Source organism: Streptopelia decaocto, assembly GCF_964273445.1.
Source record: "Streptopelia decaocto genome assembly, chromosome: 2".
In the NCBI taxonomy this organism is placed as follows: domain Eukaryota; kingdom Metazoa; phylum Chordata; class Aves; order Columbiformes; family Columbidae; genus Streptopelia; species Streptopelia decaocto.
The window spans coordinates 61,213,201-61,233,159 of NC_138655.1; the positions used below are offsets into that span (position 1 = coordinate 61,213,201).

Here is a 19,959-nt window from a genome sequence, read left to right on the forward strand (position 1 = left end):
ATGAATGACACCAGGCACCAGTCTCTTTTCTTTGTCAGTCTGCCAGAGTTACAAAAACTCTGTGCCACTACAGTAACACTAAATTCTCGGATACCAGAAGCTGAGACAAGGAGTACACAAATAAAGATTTGCAGGTAAAGAGTTCTGAGGGTTATTATTTTCAGAAGCTGTTGGTGGCTGTTATTAGAAGATTTTTTTAGCAGTACTAGAATTAACTGTAATAAAATCAGCAAAATCATTATCAGCAGCAGCAAACAGTATAAAATTGTTCAAAAAAAGGGTAGGGGTTTTGTGGGGTTTTTTGGTGGGTTTTTTTGGTTTTGTTTTTTTTTTGGTTGGTTGGTTTTGTTTTTTTAGGGAGTCTTGCTGGCTATTGGGAAACAAAATAAACACATTTCTATTATGTTTTAAATGTCATCAGCTGAAACTAACAAGGCCACCTACTTCAAATTAATAAATAGTTAAAATTAATCTGTGTTCACCTGCAAAGTTGGAATGCTTTAGGTACATCTTTTGAACCCTTGTATTGTTTTATAGCAGTGTGCCCAGGTGGCCAAGAAGGCAAATAATGTCCTGGCTTTTGTCAGAACTAGTGTGGCCAGCAGGACTAGGGAAGTGACTGTCCCTCCGTACTTGGCATTGGTGAGGCCCCACCTTGAATCCTGTGTTCAGTTTTGGGCCTCTCACTACAAGAAAGACACTGAGGTGCTGGAGAAAGTGCAGAGAAGGGCAACGAAGCTGGCGGGGGGCCTGGAGCACAAGTCTGATGAGGAGCGGCTGAGCGAACTGGGGCTGTTTAGCCTGGAGAAAAGGAGGCTGAGGGGAGACCTTATCGCTGTCTGCAACTACCTGAAAGGAGGTTGTAGCATGAAGGGTGTTGGTCTCTTCTCCCAGGTGAGAAGTGATAGGACAAGAGGAAATGGCCTCAGGTTGCACCAGGGGAGGTTTAGATTGGGTATTAGGACCAACTTCTTAATGGAAAGGGTTGTCAGGCACTGGAGCAGGCTGCTTAAGGAAGTGGTTGAGTCACAATCCCTGGAGGTGTTTAAAAGACACGTGGATGAGGTTCTTAAGGATATGGTTTAGAGGTTGACTTGATGGAGTTGGGTTAACAGTTGGACTTAATGATCTTAAAGGTCTTTTCCAACCAAAATGATTCTATGTAGCTTAAGTCTCAGCAAAAAGTGTACTTGGAAAGCATAAGTACAGTCCTTAGTGTTTCTTGAGAATTATGTCATTCCCTTTAATAGGAAGTGTAAGAAATGAGAAATACTGCCAAAGGAGCACTTCTGGAGAGTTCTGTTCATGTGCCAAAGGCCTGTAGTCTTTGCCCTAGGCCACTGAGGGTGGGTTAAAAGTAAGTAACTTGGACTGGTTTGATATATTATACTGAACCACTTGAAACTGAAAATTTAATGTATTATGTTTGCAGAAGGTGAAGAAAATAAATTTAAGCTGAGAAAACCAGGTATGGAAAATTCTTTTTGAATTTTTTTCTAACTTTTTTTTTTTTTATAGGCAGTTACTATTCCTGTATCAAGACATCCTTTCTGCACCTGTTATTGGAACACTAAATCAAATTTCAGTTGTAATGGCGGTCAGTATCACTGTGTAAATAAGTATATGTAGTTACATACCATTGCGGATGAGTAGAATGTACCTCACTCAAAAGAGAGAAACAGCAATATATTTTCTTGAGGTAAAATAATAATTTGACAGAGTTCAATAAGTTCGATGGCAAGGTTCATCATATTAATTACTGCACAGCAGACACAATTGAGTTATAATGACTCACACAGAGACCGGAGGTACAAAGAGTAAAGAGGACCCTCCCACTGAGTCATGAGCTTCAGAGTGCGCTCCCTTGCTTTCTAAACTCCTTTTTGGAGCCTAGGTGTGGCTGGATCCAATCTCCATCTCAGACTTGGTCAACCATTCACGTCTAATGGAATTATCCATGCAATGTTTATAATATCTGGGTAGCCACATCGATTAGTAATATTTTGTAATATTCAGCATCTGTCAGTCACTTACCGAGGATCTGTCGTGGGTAAGGGAGCTCTCCACCTTGGGTAAGGAATGATCTCTTAGTAAGAAATTGTGAACCTTGAGTGTCGTCCCTGCTCGAGGGGAGCGTCACCTGGCATGTGGTCCAACTGCCTGTCAGGGAGAGCTCAAACTGGACCGACCCATCCTGCTGCTGATATTTATCGGGTGAAGTAGTCAGCTGCTAGTCAATAGTGTAGACAAGATAGATGTCTTCATTTTAGCTCTCATATGCAGTTCTGTGCTTTGGTTATCTTGCACTTTTGGGTTTTGAAACCACCCTTCAAAATTTAAGACACCTTCACTCCCTTGTATTACACATGAGCCAGGGGGTTCTCAGCTCTCAAGTTCGCCCCAAGGACATGAGGCCTGTTGCTTCTTGGTCAGCTTGAACCAAGGTATGGCTAAGTATCAAGTGTGTCCATCACGTGTATGTTTCTCTAAGACATGTTTTGTTTGAGGATCAAGGATAAGTAAAATTATGTCATTTAAAGCCAACTTTTGTGCATTAGTAATGTAGATGACAACTTATATCTTCTACTCTTTTGATGAAGTAACCTTTTCAGACGGTGAAACTTTGGTGGAGCAGAATGAACTTAACTGGTAAGATGCCACCCAGTTCACAATGGGAGCAGCAGGGGCAGAGCTCTGCAATTCTGTTTTGGGCAGTCTTTTGCTTGCTTGTTAATGTATCTTCAGCTGGAAATGAAATTACACTATGACAAATGCCTGAACTAATTTTAGTTATTCTCCTTTAAAATATGGTGTCTGCTTTAACTGTTCTTCAGCGTGTTTTTCTTAGGCAAAGTCACTGACGGACCAAAATTTAATTTATGATTTGCTAAAACACCCCTTAATTTCAGACACTTGATTTTTTTTTTTTTTAATTTATTTTTAGATACCATTTTACAAATCAGGAATATGTCAAGCCTACATAGAGAGACAAGGAGCTACTGTAAGTGCTGGAAGATGTCACAATTCTTAAGATTGTTATACTTGTCTGCAATTGCTGTTGCCAGAGATGAGTATTTTACACAGAGCGTGCACTTTGCCAAGTTCCAGGGTAAAAAAGTCTGTCCCATAGACAAAGTGTCTCTTATGAATCTGGGTATAGTAAGAATACTTTGTCAGTCGAAAGTTTTAAGAAGTTCCTAAGCAATTTCACTACATGTCTCCAGTGCAGTGAGGTCCTGATGCTTTTTAGGGGTGTTGGGGTTTGACCTGGAGGCAAGGACAGACCTGCCCTTTGTGCCAAAGACCAGCACCTCCCCTGCTGGTGTCACCCCCTCTGTGTGTGCCCTATACGTTCCATAAATGGAGGTGCTCAGACAGCTGCACTGTCTTCCCATTCACATTTTGCATTTATCCAGCCTGTATAGGACAATCTCAGAGAAAAAAACTAAAATCAAAGAGACGAAGTTGAACCCATGAGCTTAACACATTTTTCAACCATTATGCAGTTGGGTGTATTTTATCTTTGTTCTAAGAAATGTAAATGCATACCTGGTTTATTAAGACATACACTGTTCAGATATGCTTACCTTACAAAACTGCTTTATGTTGATATGTGTAACTGCACTGCCATCACTAGATTTTCCAACACCAGCAGATTAGTAGTATGAAGTATATTTAATAACCATGAGCTGCAAGCAGATCCTTGCAGGATCTTGTTAGAAACATTCTCTTGGAGGTGTATTAGTTAACTCTTTTTAATTCATTGTAATTAGTTTATTTTTCTTGACTAATGTTGACTGTCAATAGAAAGCTATGCAGGACAGGCAAGCAGTCAGGTAAGTAGTACTACTGGGTGAACAAAGCTACATTTATTTATTTTTCTTTGTCATCGGAAGAAAATGTGTCTGATCTGGAGCTTGACAGTAGAGTTAATATATATAAATTTTGGATGTTGTGCCTATTGTCTGGACAGAGATGCACATATAGTAAAGTACTCCAAATAGTTCAATTAATCTTTTCTCCAAGTCTGTTTTCAGCCCTGTGAAAACATTAAATGAATTGTAGTGCACCTTACTTCGAGGACGCATGAAATCTAAATGCGTACATCAAATATTGTGCTAACTTCCTCTTGCATCTAAGTAGATGAAAAGTAAAGATGTGTAACATATACTAGGATTTGGCTCCAAGATGCAGTAGCAGTATCTTTGATTAAGTTTTGATTGAAGCCTTTAAAAAATGTGTAAAGTTATTAATAATGTATTGTTCTTTTTTCACTGATGTGATTAGCTGGAAGCACCACAATCAGTTAATCCAGCCATTCTCCAAAGCTGTCTCTCCTACACACTTACAGCCAGACTAGCTCCCAGGTGGAACAAGGCTGGTCATCTCTTGGTGCAAGGTATTTGACTCACCTGGATCAGGGATCAAGCATTTAGCTTTCTGTTCTTTATTGTTGCATCATTTTCAGTAGTTTAATTTCCATAATTATTTCATTTCCATCATTATTTCATTCATTATATTCAATTGTTCTTTCATCCTATGATTTTTTTCTTTGATTGCATTTTTATTGTTCCTTTGTCCAAGTGCAGTGATCAAAGTTAACAATCTGAATTAACATATCATTCACTTTTTCATCTTCCTCCTCATGTTTGTAATAGGTGAAATAATTATGTCCACTGAATGCAACATATAAGATGAACAATTTCCAAACCAAATACCACTGGGCTGCAAATGTCTTCTAAAAATTTGGCCCATTTTTCAGATTCATGCTTTCATTGGTGTTATTTTGCCCATGGTTTACACGCTTTTCTAAGGCAGAAGTGTTTTTCTTTCAGACTATCTTCTTCTACTAAGCTTTGTCTTTTTACATGGCAGTTCCTTTGTCTGACATCCCTTTGCTAACTCCTGTGTAGAATGAATGTGAATTACCAAAGTATGAAAAAACAGATGTGTTTCAGCTAATGTTCCTATTAGGCAGAACAATGGTATAGATCATTCCAAATATACATTGAGAAAAATGTATATGTTATTATCTTATTTCCAGCCACAATATTAGCAGTACCTTGTTTTAATTATCTTCAAAATATATAGCTCTCTGAATTAAATGAACTTTTTTGGGAATAGGAGCTAGAAGTAGAGGGCTAGATGATAGCTGATATAAAACTGGGTTCAGTGAAAGGTATTGACTAACAGCAATGTGACCTTGGTACGTGCAGCTTGTTTCATTATATATGTTGCTAAAGCTGGGCAAAACTCATGACAGATGGCAAAATATGTAGTAACATGATACAGATTTGCTTTTGAACCTGAGAAATTTATTAACTGTTAGTCAATTAATCATAGTTCTGTGTATAAATTCCTTACTGGGGGGAACAAATGATGTATAAATTACTGTCCACCAATATACTTTTATATATCTTTTTTATATAAGACGTTAATGAATCAGCGCAAAGGTAATTGATAGAGGAATTTTTCTCTCCGTAAAAGGAAAAACCCTTCAGCATTAAAGACACACACAAATGAAACTGTGTGATTTCTCTTTATTTTGCATAAAGACCTTAGGCATATGGTTTAGAAAATAATGTCTATCTGTTTTATTTAAGGAAAAGATTTTTTGTCTCATTCAGGAAGGCAAAATGCTGTTGGTAAGTATAAATTCTGTTCATGGTAAACTTGTGAGAGCAATGCATAGTTATGTGCTCTCATACTGCCATGACGTTGATATTACCAACACAATGTATTTTCGGTTTTCATTCTGAAATAATCTCTGTCAAGGTATACTTGGTGGCAGATAATGCTCTGTACATAATAGTTGTCAGCTCAACTGCATGTTTGAAAAATTACCTACAAAAAAAGATATTTTTTCTACTATTAATCTACACCCATAGATTGAAATTCACCATTTTAAAGTTACAATTATTACAATTAAATGCACTTGCCTCAAATTATGAGTCTTGCAACTGATGTGAAAGTTCTATCATAATAAATAGGAAAAAGAGCTAAAGTGACTCTCCTGTACGAACTGTGTTTGCTGTTCACAAAAGTTAAGTCACAAAGCATGCTGCTTAGCTATTGCAAAAATTACAAAGTAATTTTTTAATCTAGCATGAAAGTTAAGGATTACATTTGGGGATATCGAAGGCTAAATTTGTGACAGGGACATATGTTGAGGAACATAATCCATTCAGTCCCTGTGCTACAGCTCGCTCGGAGCTGAGTGGATGTTCTGGGGATGTGTCAATATATGCTTATCTTGTACACATATAGTCTTTCCTATTGACCAGTTCTGGGTGCATAATACTGGGTCAGATGACTCAGTACAGCTGATGGTTATAATAACTCTATTTGGTTTGTAAAGGGGTGTTTGTATATCTAGGATATGAGTATCAAGCATCCAGCTGCATGGACAGCCATGTGTTCCTAGGAAAGTGTACCGTATGGATAGTAATTCATTATTATTTTAAATTTTCATAGTTAAAATGCAATTAACTTCAATTTTCATGCTGAGGTAGTCTAGCCTTTTGATTTTCAAATGCAGCATTTTGACTAACAATTACTTTAAATAAACATTTGGGTTAGCTTTCTAACAGATGAACTGTGGTTAAAAACAAGGCTTTGTGCCTTGTTTTTGTTTTAGTTGTAGATCTCAATGTATCAGAGAGACAGCTTTGCATCAGTGTGGAGCCTTGCTCGATTCGGTTGCCACCCGCTGAGGTATAAAACGATTTTGTATGCCTGTATTTGTCTTACTGATTTTTATCTTATTTTCTGTTAGGTGACTTGCAATTAGCCTGATGGGGATAGAAGCACTTATTTCTGATTGTATTAAGATAGTAATCTTATTCATTGACAATCTGCATCTTTTATAAGTGCATAACATCCGTATTATATCTATATTGATGCATTCTAGCAAGCATTGTAAAATTGAGATTCTAGACTAATTAAGAGACCTTTCAAAATGCTAACAGAATATAGTAGTGAACTGTCTTTATGATTCTAGATTTTCTTCTAGCAATGTTTTCTAGAAGCCATTCACTGGCTCACTGTGATACATAGATAGTTTTGAGCAGCATCTTAAAAGTGAATCTACAAGTAAGTTGTCAGCGCTGTGCTTGAAGTCCCTGTATGTAATTATTCTGGAATCTGCTTCATTTTCTATGCAGCTTCCAAAATACTGCAGCAGTCTGGACTATATTGCTTTTAAGTATAATTAATACATTTATTAAGAAATCATGGTTGAGGTTGAAAAATCACCATCCTTTCTGACAGCCGTGTCACCTTTGTTGAATATGTATAGGGACATATATGTTAGGCTTGCTGATTTCTTCCGAAGTAAGTATTTCTGATCCAAACTCTTCTTTGTTAGAACAGAAGAACAGGATTTCTTCTGTGACCTAGTTGGACAGTGAAAACATTAAAGCTTAAACATTAAATGAGAAAAAAAAGTAGGAGTCAATTTCCAAAATGACACAAAGCAGTGATGGAACCTGTCATGATGTGGCTTCATTATCAGTTTGATCATTTTAATACTTTCCTAAACCACAAATGGCTAGATTTTCTTGTCAGTAAATAAGTGCAAGCCATGGTAGACCATAAAGAGAGGAAATGTTTCTCAAATCTCAGTGTTTGATTGGCCCCTACAGTCAAATATGTGAAAATGTGGGGGGCTTTTTGACTTCTCACAGGGTGAAACTGTATGTCCTGTTAATTCTGTTGCTTAGATCTTTGCATTTGATTAGGCAAGGTGGCATTCACAGCTACTGGACTGTCAAACGTGGGTTTCTAATTTGAACTTCAAAAAATACACATGGAAGTGAGACAGTTCTTAGTTTGAGAAGTTCCTTTTGTACTCTCACTTTACTAATAACCTTTGAAACTTGTACTTAAGTTTTGGAAGTGGGAATATATTCTGAAATAATCAGTCTGTGAAAGCTGATAAAAGAATAATAATGTATAAGCTTCAGTATACTGTGATACACAATTATTTTTGAATATTTTGATGTTGTACTGCTGTAGAAGTATTTGCAAATATTTTTTTTTTCTGTTTTAAGCTGGAGGATTTTGATATTTCGGCAAACACCTTAAAACTGTTTGACAGCAATGAAAATACTGTTATTCACCAGCATTCCATATTAAGTAACTGGTGCTATGTTTTGCCAAGGTAGGAGTCTGTTTACATTTCAGCAGAACCAAACATTTCCTGGAATGTTTGCCATACAAACTGTGAATTTTATGTTAGTGATAAGAACACTTCTGTTTTACAATCTGGTTTACATTCAGGAGTCTTTCTTTTTTTACTTTTATGATCTCAATGTTATGGAAAATGAGAAAAAAAAATCAGTGAAGCATAAATTGCGCATTTAAATATTTCAATTTTAGTATTCACTCTGCTACTTCTGTCATATGCAAGAGCATTACTTTTTCTCAGATATAGTTTTAGCAGAAAGTGTCAATTAAATAAAAACATATTTCCACCTTTGCCACAAACTATCTCTATTTTCATCTATGATTTTCATCATAAAAATATGAGAAGTAATGATACATTTATTCTTGTTCTACATTCACTGGTAGTGTGTATTACAGACAAGAGAAGTTAGACTTGTAGATGCCAAGTTATTTTCCATACTTCAGGAAATATTGCTATTGTTCTGTCATAAACTTATAAGCTAATTATATTAGTCCAGAAAACACAAAAATAGTCTGTAAATAGTTTGAATGCCAAAAATAAGACTTTTTTTTTTTTTGCAAAAGTCTGGTATATTTTCAGCTGACTTTTATGACACCTTGTCTAAGCATCCCTTCTTTACCTATGCACAGCATGAAAATGGGTCAGATCATAAACATCAGCCACATAATTCCTCCAGAATCTCCTTTCCGTTCATATACAGAATTTCAGATGCACTGGAAGAATCTGGTAAGAAACAATATTCATTGCTTTATTTTTTCCCTTCCCTGTTGTGTACCTATTGAGTTTGTATTTGTAATACAAGTTTGTGTTTTTTTAAAGTATGGATATATTCTTCCAGAAGATTTTGAAGAGAAAAAAATATACTTCAGTGTTTACTTCAAACCAATAGGGGAAAGGTTCTTTACGTATCCTTTCAGAACGTTTTTGTTGTGTTTCCTCTACTACACTTCTAGCAAAGCTCTAAATTTTCATTTTTGAATGTGCGCCATTTTATTTTTCTATAATTTCATAGAAGTTAGTGGAGAATTGTTTCACTAGGCAAATTGGAACAAAATATTTAGTCAAGTCTCTTTGTCCTAGTATTGAATAATAATAAGTCAGATAGATCAGTTTGCTTCACAGCTTCTGTAAATATGTTAATGCCACTCTAACTGGTGATGTAAAAGGAATAATTAAATTCCTGTAAAAATATGGCCAACAAATATCTGTTTTAAAGATAATTTTCCTGGTAGGAAATACTGGACCAAGGATTACTTATATTGAGTGAACTTTACTCTGGTAGATTAGTATGGTATAATCACGTCGAAGTCCTGTAACTTTATAAGCTTCAGTCCCTTAAGCAAGTGCTTTTGTTCACCTTTTTGAAAAAGCTTTAGACATGTTCCTACTTTCTTCTCAATTAAGATGATTCATAATTCTGGAAATGTAAAGAAACTTTCTATGTATCCCTGAACACTTATTCAGGTACCCTTTAAGTTGCATTCGAAGTCAGCCGGTGCAGTATTTCCCTAGAACAGATTCAGAAAGTGTGTTGAACTCTTTTCTTTCTGACATGAAGCAGAATCTTTCACATCTATGTGGATTTCCAGTAAAAATGACAAGTAAAGCACTTTATGCTACACAGGAACTCTCCAGGGCTCTGGTGCGTGTAAGGTTTTTTTGTAAACATATTCATGGCATGTACTTTCTTCATGATATGAAGTGGTCTTTATCACATTCAGAACGCAGTAAGAGTATAAAACTATGCTTTTCATGACAAACAACTATCAATCATTTAACTTTAAATTAAATGTGTAATTAAATATTATATTGCTATTTGCCATTGTTGTGTGATTCACATCACAAATACATTAAAAAATTTGACTTAGTGTTAATTAGTTGCTGTCAATATTTGCAGTTCTGTAGACCTTATTTTACAGTTACACTTTCTCACACTTCTTCCATAATAAAAATAATAATAATGACAACTATTATTATTATTATTATTGTTACATTTTAATTTAAAAAAGTAAAAAGTTCTGTGGAATTACACATTTAAGAGCACTCAAGCTGTAAGATTTACTCTATGGCTGGTGATGGAAACGAGGCAAGCAATCAAAACTCCTTTAATTTGAGGTTGTGACAAAGGCTGAGAATCAAATTTCTTTGGTAGTAGTGTGTAAAAGAAAAAATGAAGTAATTAATTCTGAGCAAAGAATAGTGACAGAAATTGCAGAGATTGTAAAATACTATAATCCCCTTTCAGAAAGCAGTTCCTGTTTATGTCTCTTCAGTGATCAAAGCTAGAATGGCTCCTGTTTGTCATCTCTGGTTTTTATAGACGTTCAAACTGCCGTTCGCTCATAATACAGATGCCCTTAGAAGTCTTAAGAGACAAGGAGCCCTGTTAGTCAAACTCTCTGCAGACTCCTTCAAAAGGGGCAGACATTACCCAGTTGGAAAACACTAAACCAGGATAATGACAGTCATTTAAGTCTTTCCTTCTGAGAAATATGATATTCCAGCACAGTTTCTAAGCAAAGAACTAGGGGAGGAGGAAACAAATCTTCATTTATAGTGCCAACAAAATATTGTTTAAAAATATAGTTCATTCTAATTCAGAACAGGAAAATGTATGGTTGTATATTGTGATGTGTATTAGGTAGATATAATATACTGATGCATTAGGTGACACTATCAGATATTTTAATCCCGTTCATTCAATTTATCAACTCTTGTTGTATTGCAGGAAATAAAATCTAAGCATATGAAACTGGCTGGTGAGATGGTTTGTGTAGTATCTCTAACAGAGGCTCCTCCAAGAAAACAGACATTGCCTAATTCTTCATCATGCAGTATGGAAAACAGCCACTGGATGGAGCATTTGATCAAAGAGCCAGAAACACATGCTGTTTTGCGTAGCTGTAAGGGTACAGAAGAGGTTAGCATCGAAGCAACAGGGAAATCAATGAATAACAGGCAAATACCAGGAGTACCAGAGTTACCAGTTGTGAAGTCTTTAGGAATGCCTGTAAATTCAGCCTTTGAACTCCCACCCAAAAAAGTCAGCAAAATTATACCAATTTTCAAAGGAAAGTTGTTGCAAATGAATGGGAAGACCTCCAATCAAGTGGATGGGAAGAAAAGAGAAAAAACTGAAAGGCATTCACCAATTAAAAATATGGGTGTTTCCTCTTCTATGCTGAGTGTGTGCAAATCCAGCATATTCCAGGTTTACAAGCCAGTTCAAAATATGTCAGTCAAAAATCCTGTTCATAGCAGCATATTTCAGGTAATAAATGCGAAAACACATGCAAAACATGGTATACCTGTATTTCAATGGAAAACAGAGTCTGGTGGACAAACGACTAATTCTCATCTTTCTGATAACTCAGCTTCAGGTGGGAATTCAAGTGAAGTCAATCACAAAAAGGCAAATTCTCCTTCCTATCTTAAGAATGTTGGGTCAGTGCTTCAGAAATCAAACATCAATCTGAGTTTGAATACATGTGCATCTCCTGCTTCCAGTGCAAGAAGAGGGAAAAAGTCCACAAGTCAAAATACCATGCAAGTTCTTGAGAAACACCACCAGTCAAAGAAAGTACCTTTGCAAATTTGTAAATCAGACAACAAAATGACAGGCTTTGGTTTATCACAGCAACAAACAAAGAGATCAAATGGAGGAGCAGAGTTAAATATTCATGACTCTGTCTTAGATGATACAATGTGCATCGCCAAAAATGAAGGAAATAAAGCAGCCTGCCATTCTAAAGACTGTAGTGCTAAGACAACTAGTCATCATTCCAAATCTAACTTTGAACAGGTACGGTGAATAACAGGGCTTATTCTCACTGGTTCTCACAAATTTGGTAATGTTAAGCAATAAAGAGCATGACTTTCATCATGTTCTGCCATAATTCTAAATACCGTTTTCAAAAATTTCTACCGGATAAATTAATGCTTGCAGCCACTGCTGCTTTTTTTTTCTGACAGGGAATGTGATCTACTGTGTTGTCTGAGATACTCACTTTTTTTTAATTTGGGACTTTTAAGATGAAATGATTAGTTTTCATTCCTTTAAGACAGTTTATCAATATATGTGTGAGGTGAAATTCACATGGTGAACTTTTTGGTGTTTGGCCTGTCTTCATATGATACCACATTAATGAACAGCTCCTGGAAGGAATCTCAAACCTCATCAGTTGGGTAGTGCTGACTGCAGTGTATGTAAGGCATTGTGTTGTTAGACAGATATGGAACTTTGACAAATACAAGTTTAATTATAATTACAATTTCAGTGAAAGCACAAGTTGCAAAAGGAGAAATTGCTGCTGGGCATAAGGAAAAAAAAAACTTCAATGAGAGTTGTTAAGTACTGGAAGAAGTTGCATAGAAAGGTCGTAGAGTTGTTCTCCTCTCAAATTCTCAAAACTTAATTGGATGGGGCCCAGATCAATGTGATCCAACTTAGCTGTGTTTTGAGGAAAAATTATGATTAGATGACCTGTAGAGGTACTTTGCCACCTAAATTTTCTATGATTCTGTCTGCATTTCAATAAAATAAACAGCTGAGCTGGTTTCAGTGGAATTTTCATGAGGATGCTATCCCACAGATTTGTCACATGGATGAAATCTATTGTGCTTATTGCTTTTTTCACCTAAAAAAAGGTAATTTGGTAGGTTGTTTCAACTTTGTGTTATGAGGGCACCTTTTGGAAAGTAGATAATTTTAACAAATAGAATGATACTGGTTTTTTTTTGGCTAATGAATATATGAATTTCTGTACTTTAAGATGATTACAGGGAATGGTGTGAAATGTGGAACATTGACCTCAAAACCAGCTTCCTCAATCAAAGAGAGCAACCAGGAAATATCTGTAAAGAAAGGTGGTGCCAGAAAAAGACAGGTAAAAAACCCATACATGTACACCCCTTAATCCAGTCTACAAGGACCTGAATGAAGAGATAAAAAGGAAAGTTTTTTTCATTCTAGCATGTTCCAGTTAAAGCGAGGAAACCAAGAAATCTTATTGAGACCACTCTGGATAAAATGAACTATTGGTTATGTTACTGTTACTTTGAGTGTGCATTTAAAATATTTGTCTCCTGCAAAAGATACTACTAAAATGAAAATGTTTAATGATGTTACTAATGTAAATATATTTCTGAAGCAGATTTTTGAATTCTACAGAAAGCGGTTTTATGCTCTCTAATATGACTATGGGCATTCTCATTGGCTCTGTAAGTGTCTTATCTTAAGTGCTTGAATTCAGCAGCATTCCATAGAAATGAGTTCCAAAAGGCTATTTGGAATTCATTCTGGGCTTTTAAAAGGTGTATTCTCTTAATTATTTAATGTATTTCAGTTACTATTCTTTTGCTAGAGAGGTGAACAGCAGGGATTATATGGGTTCCTAATATCGTTTGTGGGGTTTTAATACTTTTTTCTCTGGATTCTTCTCTGTCATAGTAGTGTGTACTTTTAAAATAATCTTTAAAATATTTTTTCATTATTTTAAAATATTGCTTTGAGGTACCACTGTGCTACACTTCTGTTTCTAAATATTAATATGAGTTCTTTAAAACTCAGTTCTTTAAAACTCAGCTGTATCTTGTGTCCTTCTCCTTACAACCACTTTCTTAATGTTTTTACTATCTAGAAATTAGGTGGATTAGAAAGAACAGGTCCCAAATTTCCAATGCTCAGTATAAGTGTATTTTCTTACTTAGATATGTATGTATTATTTGTGATAATAGCCAACTGAAAATATTGTGCAATAACTCTAGAAAATAAGCCAGAAGGGGGAAAAGTTGCATGCACTTAGTACGCTTTTCAAAGGTCCCCTTGCCTTTTATATTTCACCTCAACCATGTGACCATTTGAGGTCTCATTACACGTGATCAGTCCAAAGTGCCTTGTAGCGAGGTGGGTGTTTGTCTCTTTTTCCCAAGTAACGAGTGATAGGACAAGAGAAAGTGGCCTCAAGTTGCACTAGGGGAGGTTTAGATTGGATTTCAGGAAAAACTTCTCCCCAGCAAGGGTTGTCAGCATTGGAACAGGCTGCCCAGGGAAGTGGTTGAATCACCATCCGTGGAGGTGTTTAAAGGACATATAGATGAGGTTCTCAAGGACATGGTTTAGAGGTGGACTTGGCAGTGCCAGGTTAACAGTTGGACTCAATTTTAAAGGTCTTTTCCAACCAAAATGATTCTATGATTCTATATAAACTTGCCATGTCAAATGTCATCATTAACCGCTAAACACTTCTCTGAAGAGTAAGCCTTTGTCATTATCTCATGTTTGGACACCCAAGGTGATCAGTTGGTTTTGAAAGTCCTGGCTGCCAGCATGTAAAAGGGTATTTTCAAAATGGCTCTGACTATAATTATTTACCCACCGTACATACAAACATACTTTAAATTATATTTATGCTGGAAAACAAAAACTTCTATTAATTACTTCTCATATCATTCAACTAATCATTTCACTCAGAAATAACTTTTTAGTTGAGCTGTTAGCTTAGTATTACTGCTTTGTTTGCTTCACTATTTTTTGCCTTTTGTTTGTTTTTTGTTCACAGAAAGAAGAAGGCTATTTAAAATTAAAGAAAGCCAAAAGAAGTAAGCCTTCTATTTAGGATGTTCTGGAATACTGAAAGAAAACTCCAGGTAAGTTCATTACAAATTTAAAATATTTTTTCTTTATTAAAATGGTATCACATTTATAATAATTTCTACTCTTTTGCATTATGATAATGGTATTGCCTGTTTCCAAAGTAATCACTTTACTGAACAAATGGCTCCTAGAGCAAAATAGGAAGGTAGCAGAAGCTAAGATTTCTTGGGTTTATTGGACACTAGCAAATAAAGCTTTGAGTTTTTGTGAAGCGAACAACATTAAATACAAAGGCATTTTGTACTTAGTAAAACTCAGAATTTGGCATAAATGTGTATTTTGATTGGCTCATTTTCTTTCAGACTAAAATAAACCTGTTTTTTGTGCTGCTGAGTTTCATTTGAATCTGAGCTGAAGTTAAAATCGTAAACCATTAAAGTGAAGCTATGTGTATTGGTTAACATCATTACATGAAATGGGGTGGCTAAAAGCTTTTGTGGTGCTAAAATCTAATTCAAGGACAAAATGGTCTGTCAAACAAAATGAATCAACTAAGTTTTGTGACCAGATATTTCAACTCATGTCATCGGTGGCTGTTGATAATAGTGTTGCAGGATAGAACAAGGTTTTCCTTTGAATATTCCTTTAAATATTTAGGATACATATGGCATATGAAAAACACCAGTTTGATTGTCCTAACGCCTGTCACAAGTTATCAGTAGTTAAACATGCAGGAAAGAGTAGCCTATACAGTTAACTGTTTAAAAGATAAATAGAAGTATTCAGAAGAAAATATTGATGTAAGCAAGAGGGTCACACAGACACACCACCATAAAAAATGCATATTGTACTTAACAAATACAAAAACATCGCAATAAAGAAGGAAAATATAAACAGTGCACATTTTAATCTGGCTTTTGTCTTCAACATAAGTGATAACAAGTAGCCAGATATGCATTTTGTTTCAGAGATGCACTTTATGTCCTTCCTTTCTTTTCATGGATAAATTTCCTCAGGTGAACATATATATCAGTTGTCTGCTTTCCCTAAAGGAAGTCCATTGTATGGATGGAAACTTCATGCTCCAGTATTCAGCAGTTCCTGGGTCTAGCATTTCATCTCTCCTGCTTCCAGCCAGGCAATTCAGGCACGGTCCTTCTGCAGAGGTGATCTGTTCTAGTGGTTCAGCATAGATATCTGTAGGTCCAAAGTCTGTGACTTTCACTGAGGACAGAGAACAGAAATAGTGTCTCTGAGCATGGTCAGAACTTGATATTTTTTCTTCAACAACAACAAAAAAATCTAACTTTTTTCTTCTTTGTGAGTTAGATACCACAGGAACTTTGATCATGGTAGGCGATGCTTAAGTCCTAGAGAGGAAACAGTGTCTTCCATAAAACATGTAAAATATGATTTCTAAGAATCCAATTGGTATGGGCTCTTCATTGGTGTTGATGATTTAAAAAAAACCCTAGAGCTAATATAACTTCTGCAATTGGATCTGTGCCTACAATTTTGACCTTGACAAGCTTTGCTCTGAATGTCTTTATTATATATTACTACACATGCATTCAGAGTGCATGTTTTCATTTGAACACTTGAGAATTACTTTTAAGTTTTCAAATTTACTGTGTAGCAACATTTATGGGTGAGAAGGTCTTATAATGGAATTCAATGATGTAGTCAACAGGAAGGTCTTGGATCTATAATTCATGGCAGTAAAAACATTTTTTTTACAATTATCTTGCAAAAAGGGTCAGTTTTTATGACTAATGTGCCAGATTGTACAGCGTCTTAAGTTGTCCAGGAAATCACAGCATAATCCAAATTTTCTTACTTATTTTGCTGGTGAAAATAGTGGGTATGCTAATAAAGCAATGTGAGAGAAGTATTTAACATTTTAAGAACTTGGACATGTGATTCCAATACTAAATCATTTTCATTCATTCTGTTTTTACCTACATGTAGACAGTCCTCCACTCTCTACGGAAGGACTCAAGCTTTTCTTCAGCATAAAAACAGTATACAGTTATTAAGCATGAGTTTGAGATACCTCCCTCCCGCCCCCATAGTTAGGGGTCTGGACTGTGCTGGGTACATCATTCTATTTCAAGGCCGTGCAGATTGGGCCAGTGGAACATGTAAGGCTGCTGAGGTGCCCAGCCCGTGGGGTGGGGGCAGGATATCTGCTGCTGAGTGGGCTCTGTAGAGCCTGTTGTGTATGGCTACTAGATTTCCATTGAATTTAATGGGAGCTGTGGACAGCTAAACATAAGTACTGTAAATCTGGAGCTCTCAAAACCATCCCAAGAGTCAGACTAGAATAGTTATTCAATTTAAATAAAGACCTACACCATTACAGAGTTTTCAGAAGAGGTTTGTAGATTCTTCTCAGCTATCTTATATTTGCTGTCAAATTAAAACAAAAGTCTCCATGTCTTTCATTAACAAAAGTCATCCTATAATTTCAAGGTCAAAAACTGCTGTGAAAGGGAAGTTGGCTTCTAAGACAAATCAGAATAGCGGAGCTTCCAAAGAAGAGTATATACTAGTCCAGAAAAAGTATTTCAAAGATGGATTTGTATCATTATAAAAATTGGTGCTGAAACAGAGATATACAGAATAGCAGCACTGAAGTTCCCAAGCCTTTTCCACTCATCTGCAGAGCTCTTCCTCTTGCTTTGCTCATGGGTTGTCACATGATACTGACCTTTGCTTTTAGTTGCCAAATTTCGTTTAGCAAATGAGAAGCTATAAATTCATCACATATAGTAATAATATTAATATTTTACATGAACGTAATTGCTGCCACTACTGTAAGGATATTGTATGAACACAAGGTGATGGCAGGGGATCCACACAACTGGAGTTAGGTAAAAATTAGCAGCAGTTTTGTACAGAAGATTTACTGAACTGTTTCTTCTAAAATGTGGATTGCCCCAAGCCAACATTTAGGAATGTCTCTTCTAATTAGAAATCTATGGTACCGCAATTTCAACAAAGCCATCTTTCAAATGCTTCTTTGATGTGAAATATTAGGTTAAAATAACACCTTTTAAGATATTGTATGAATATAATAGCTTGAGCTGGTTTTGTGAATAAACAGTTTTAACTTAAATTTGTAAATATTTGCATGGAAATTGTGTTTCTTAAGATTCTGTCTCTTACTTTCTTGTAGCTTTAAGAATGTGGTTTGGCTGCCTGATCTCAGCTGGTTAAGAACATGTGAACAGATTTCTGCAATTGAAGTTCCTCCAGCACCACAACTGATTATTATATTTTGAGGGCTTTAAAATTGAAAACCGAAGAGGAAGAATAAAGCTGAGCATAGTATCATAGGTTTATCAAGGAGATAATTCTTTCTCATTCTGTGTAAAAAATGCAGACATTTAACTTGAATGCCCTAAATCCAAACTTTGTAAACAAAATGCAAATACAAATGTGGAAATACAGCAATGTATGTTTGCCTATTAACCATACAGTTTTGAGTTGTCTTTTGGTCTCTTTGGTGATCTAAACTTTTTTCCTCCGTTGGATTCCCAAGAGGGCATTAACATACTTGAGGATCTCTGAGCTTTGTGAATATTATTCTTTTTATTTTGCATCTTTGGTACCTGTTTCTGGATGAAAAACTGAGGGTTAAAGACATACAGTCAAGTGAACCCATGTATCAGCAACTTCTCCAGACAGTTTAGGTTAATAAGCCTCTAATGTATTTGAAAATTTGGCTAATTGCTTAGTTTTTGAATCACATTATGTCTGTCCTAGCACTTGGTTACACAATCATTCTTCCAAGTTATTTTGAAGTTTTAGGTCTGTCTTTTTATGATACAATTATATTTAATTCTTATAAACAATGTCTGGGCTTCTTTGTTTCGTCAGTAAAACATTCCTAAATCACTTTTCCACGTCAAGTCAGGTGGTTAGAAAATAAACAGTACATTTTTTTCTTAGGGGAATAATCTGAAGGCTGGATTTGATTTAAGCTTCATTAATTCTTGTTATGATTTTTAATGAATTTCCATTTTCAGAAATGAAATTGCTCTGTAAAAGATTTTTTTAAGACAAACAGATAATGCCATTCTTTAGCAGTTCATGCAGAATGTGTATAGCTGCTCTTTGAGTAATTTTATTAGCATAAATATTATCTTCAATGACCTACTTGAAGGTATAGTTACAGATATATACTTATATATGATTCTTGCCCCATAATTGCTCTTTTTAAGTGAATATTATTATGTTACCTGGACAATGAGAACCAAATGTCACACTAGCTCCTGAACTCAAACAATATAGAACTGTAGTTTGACACTTGTTTTGGATATACATTTGCAAAATTTTTTTCCTAAAGGAGTTGGTACAATGGATTTTATGCACTTACTGAAAACCTTTTTAGGCTTATATTGCTGCGGCTATATTTTTATTTACCTCAGTTTTCAAAGCAGGATTTTTCCCTACTACAATGACAACTTTTGTTTTGTTTTTTTCTTGAATGGCAATTGTTAACATAGCTCTAATTTAATGGTGCCAGTGCTTGAAAAGAAGTGGGCACTTGAACAACATGTAATTTTCTCATATGTAATAGAAGAAGTACAAACCAGTGCAAATATTACAAAAATTACAGCAATATGCTCAGGAAGAAGCAAAATTATATTTACATTTTGTCTGGAAATTGGTATGCAAAGGTACTTTTCAAATGCTGTTGATTAGTTATTCTTTCAAAGGTTTGAGTATATATAATTGATCTTTTTCTTGTCTTACAATATGGAAAAGCTTGCAGAGCATTTGCCTATATACAATGCTATATAAATGCGTCCTTCAGCTGATCTGTTTCCTGTTGTTGCTGTTTAAATGCTGCTGGTTGCCAGCATTTGCCTTGTATTATAACAGAAGTCATTTTGCATTATTCGTGCTTTTGAAAATGTTTACATCATTTTGTGTTATCTATTCTAGTACTCAAAATACAGAAAATGTAATTATTGCAGATCCAATTATTCCATTTAAAATAAACTACTGAATTACTCATTTGTGCTGAATTGCCAAATACTTCCTGGTCTGTGCTGTGGGGAAGGACACTGTTATTCTACCCCACCCACCCACTCCTTGTAAATGTATAGTAAGATGTTGCTAGTGAGTGGAAACGAGCTGGGTGGGGGAGCAGTGGTGGAAATGCCAC

The 19,959-nt window shown here is 35.6% G+C and overlaps 1 protein-coding gene across 1 annotated transcript; it reads left to right on the top strand.

Annotated features, from left to right (window-relative positions):
* On the top strand, positions 1 to 18,033 carry LOC309436106 (uncharacterized protein C18orf63; the record flags this gene model as incomplete). Its single annotated transcript, XM_082045001.1, has 14 exons — positions 1 to 134; positions 1,519 to 1,597; positions 2,945 to 3,001; positions 4,288 to 4,399; positions 5,604 to 5,645; positions 6,638 to 6,714; positions 8,052 to 8,161; positions 8,818 to 8,914; positions 9,008 to 9,093; positions 9,653 to 9,836; positions 10,917 to 11,990; positions 12,961 to 13,074; positions 14,749 to 14,836; positions 17,962 to 18,033. The coding sequence occupies 13 exons, from the start codon at positions 1 to 3 to the stop codon at positions 14,803 to 14,805; spliced, it is 2,223 nt and encodes a 740-aa protein (XP_081901127.1). The 3' UTR covers positions 14,806 to 14,836; positions 17,962 to 18,033.
* Positions 18,034 to 19,959: the final 1,926 nt, after the last annotated feature.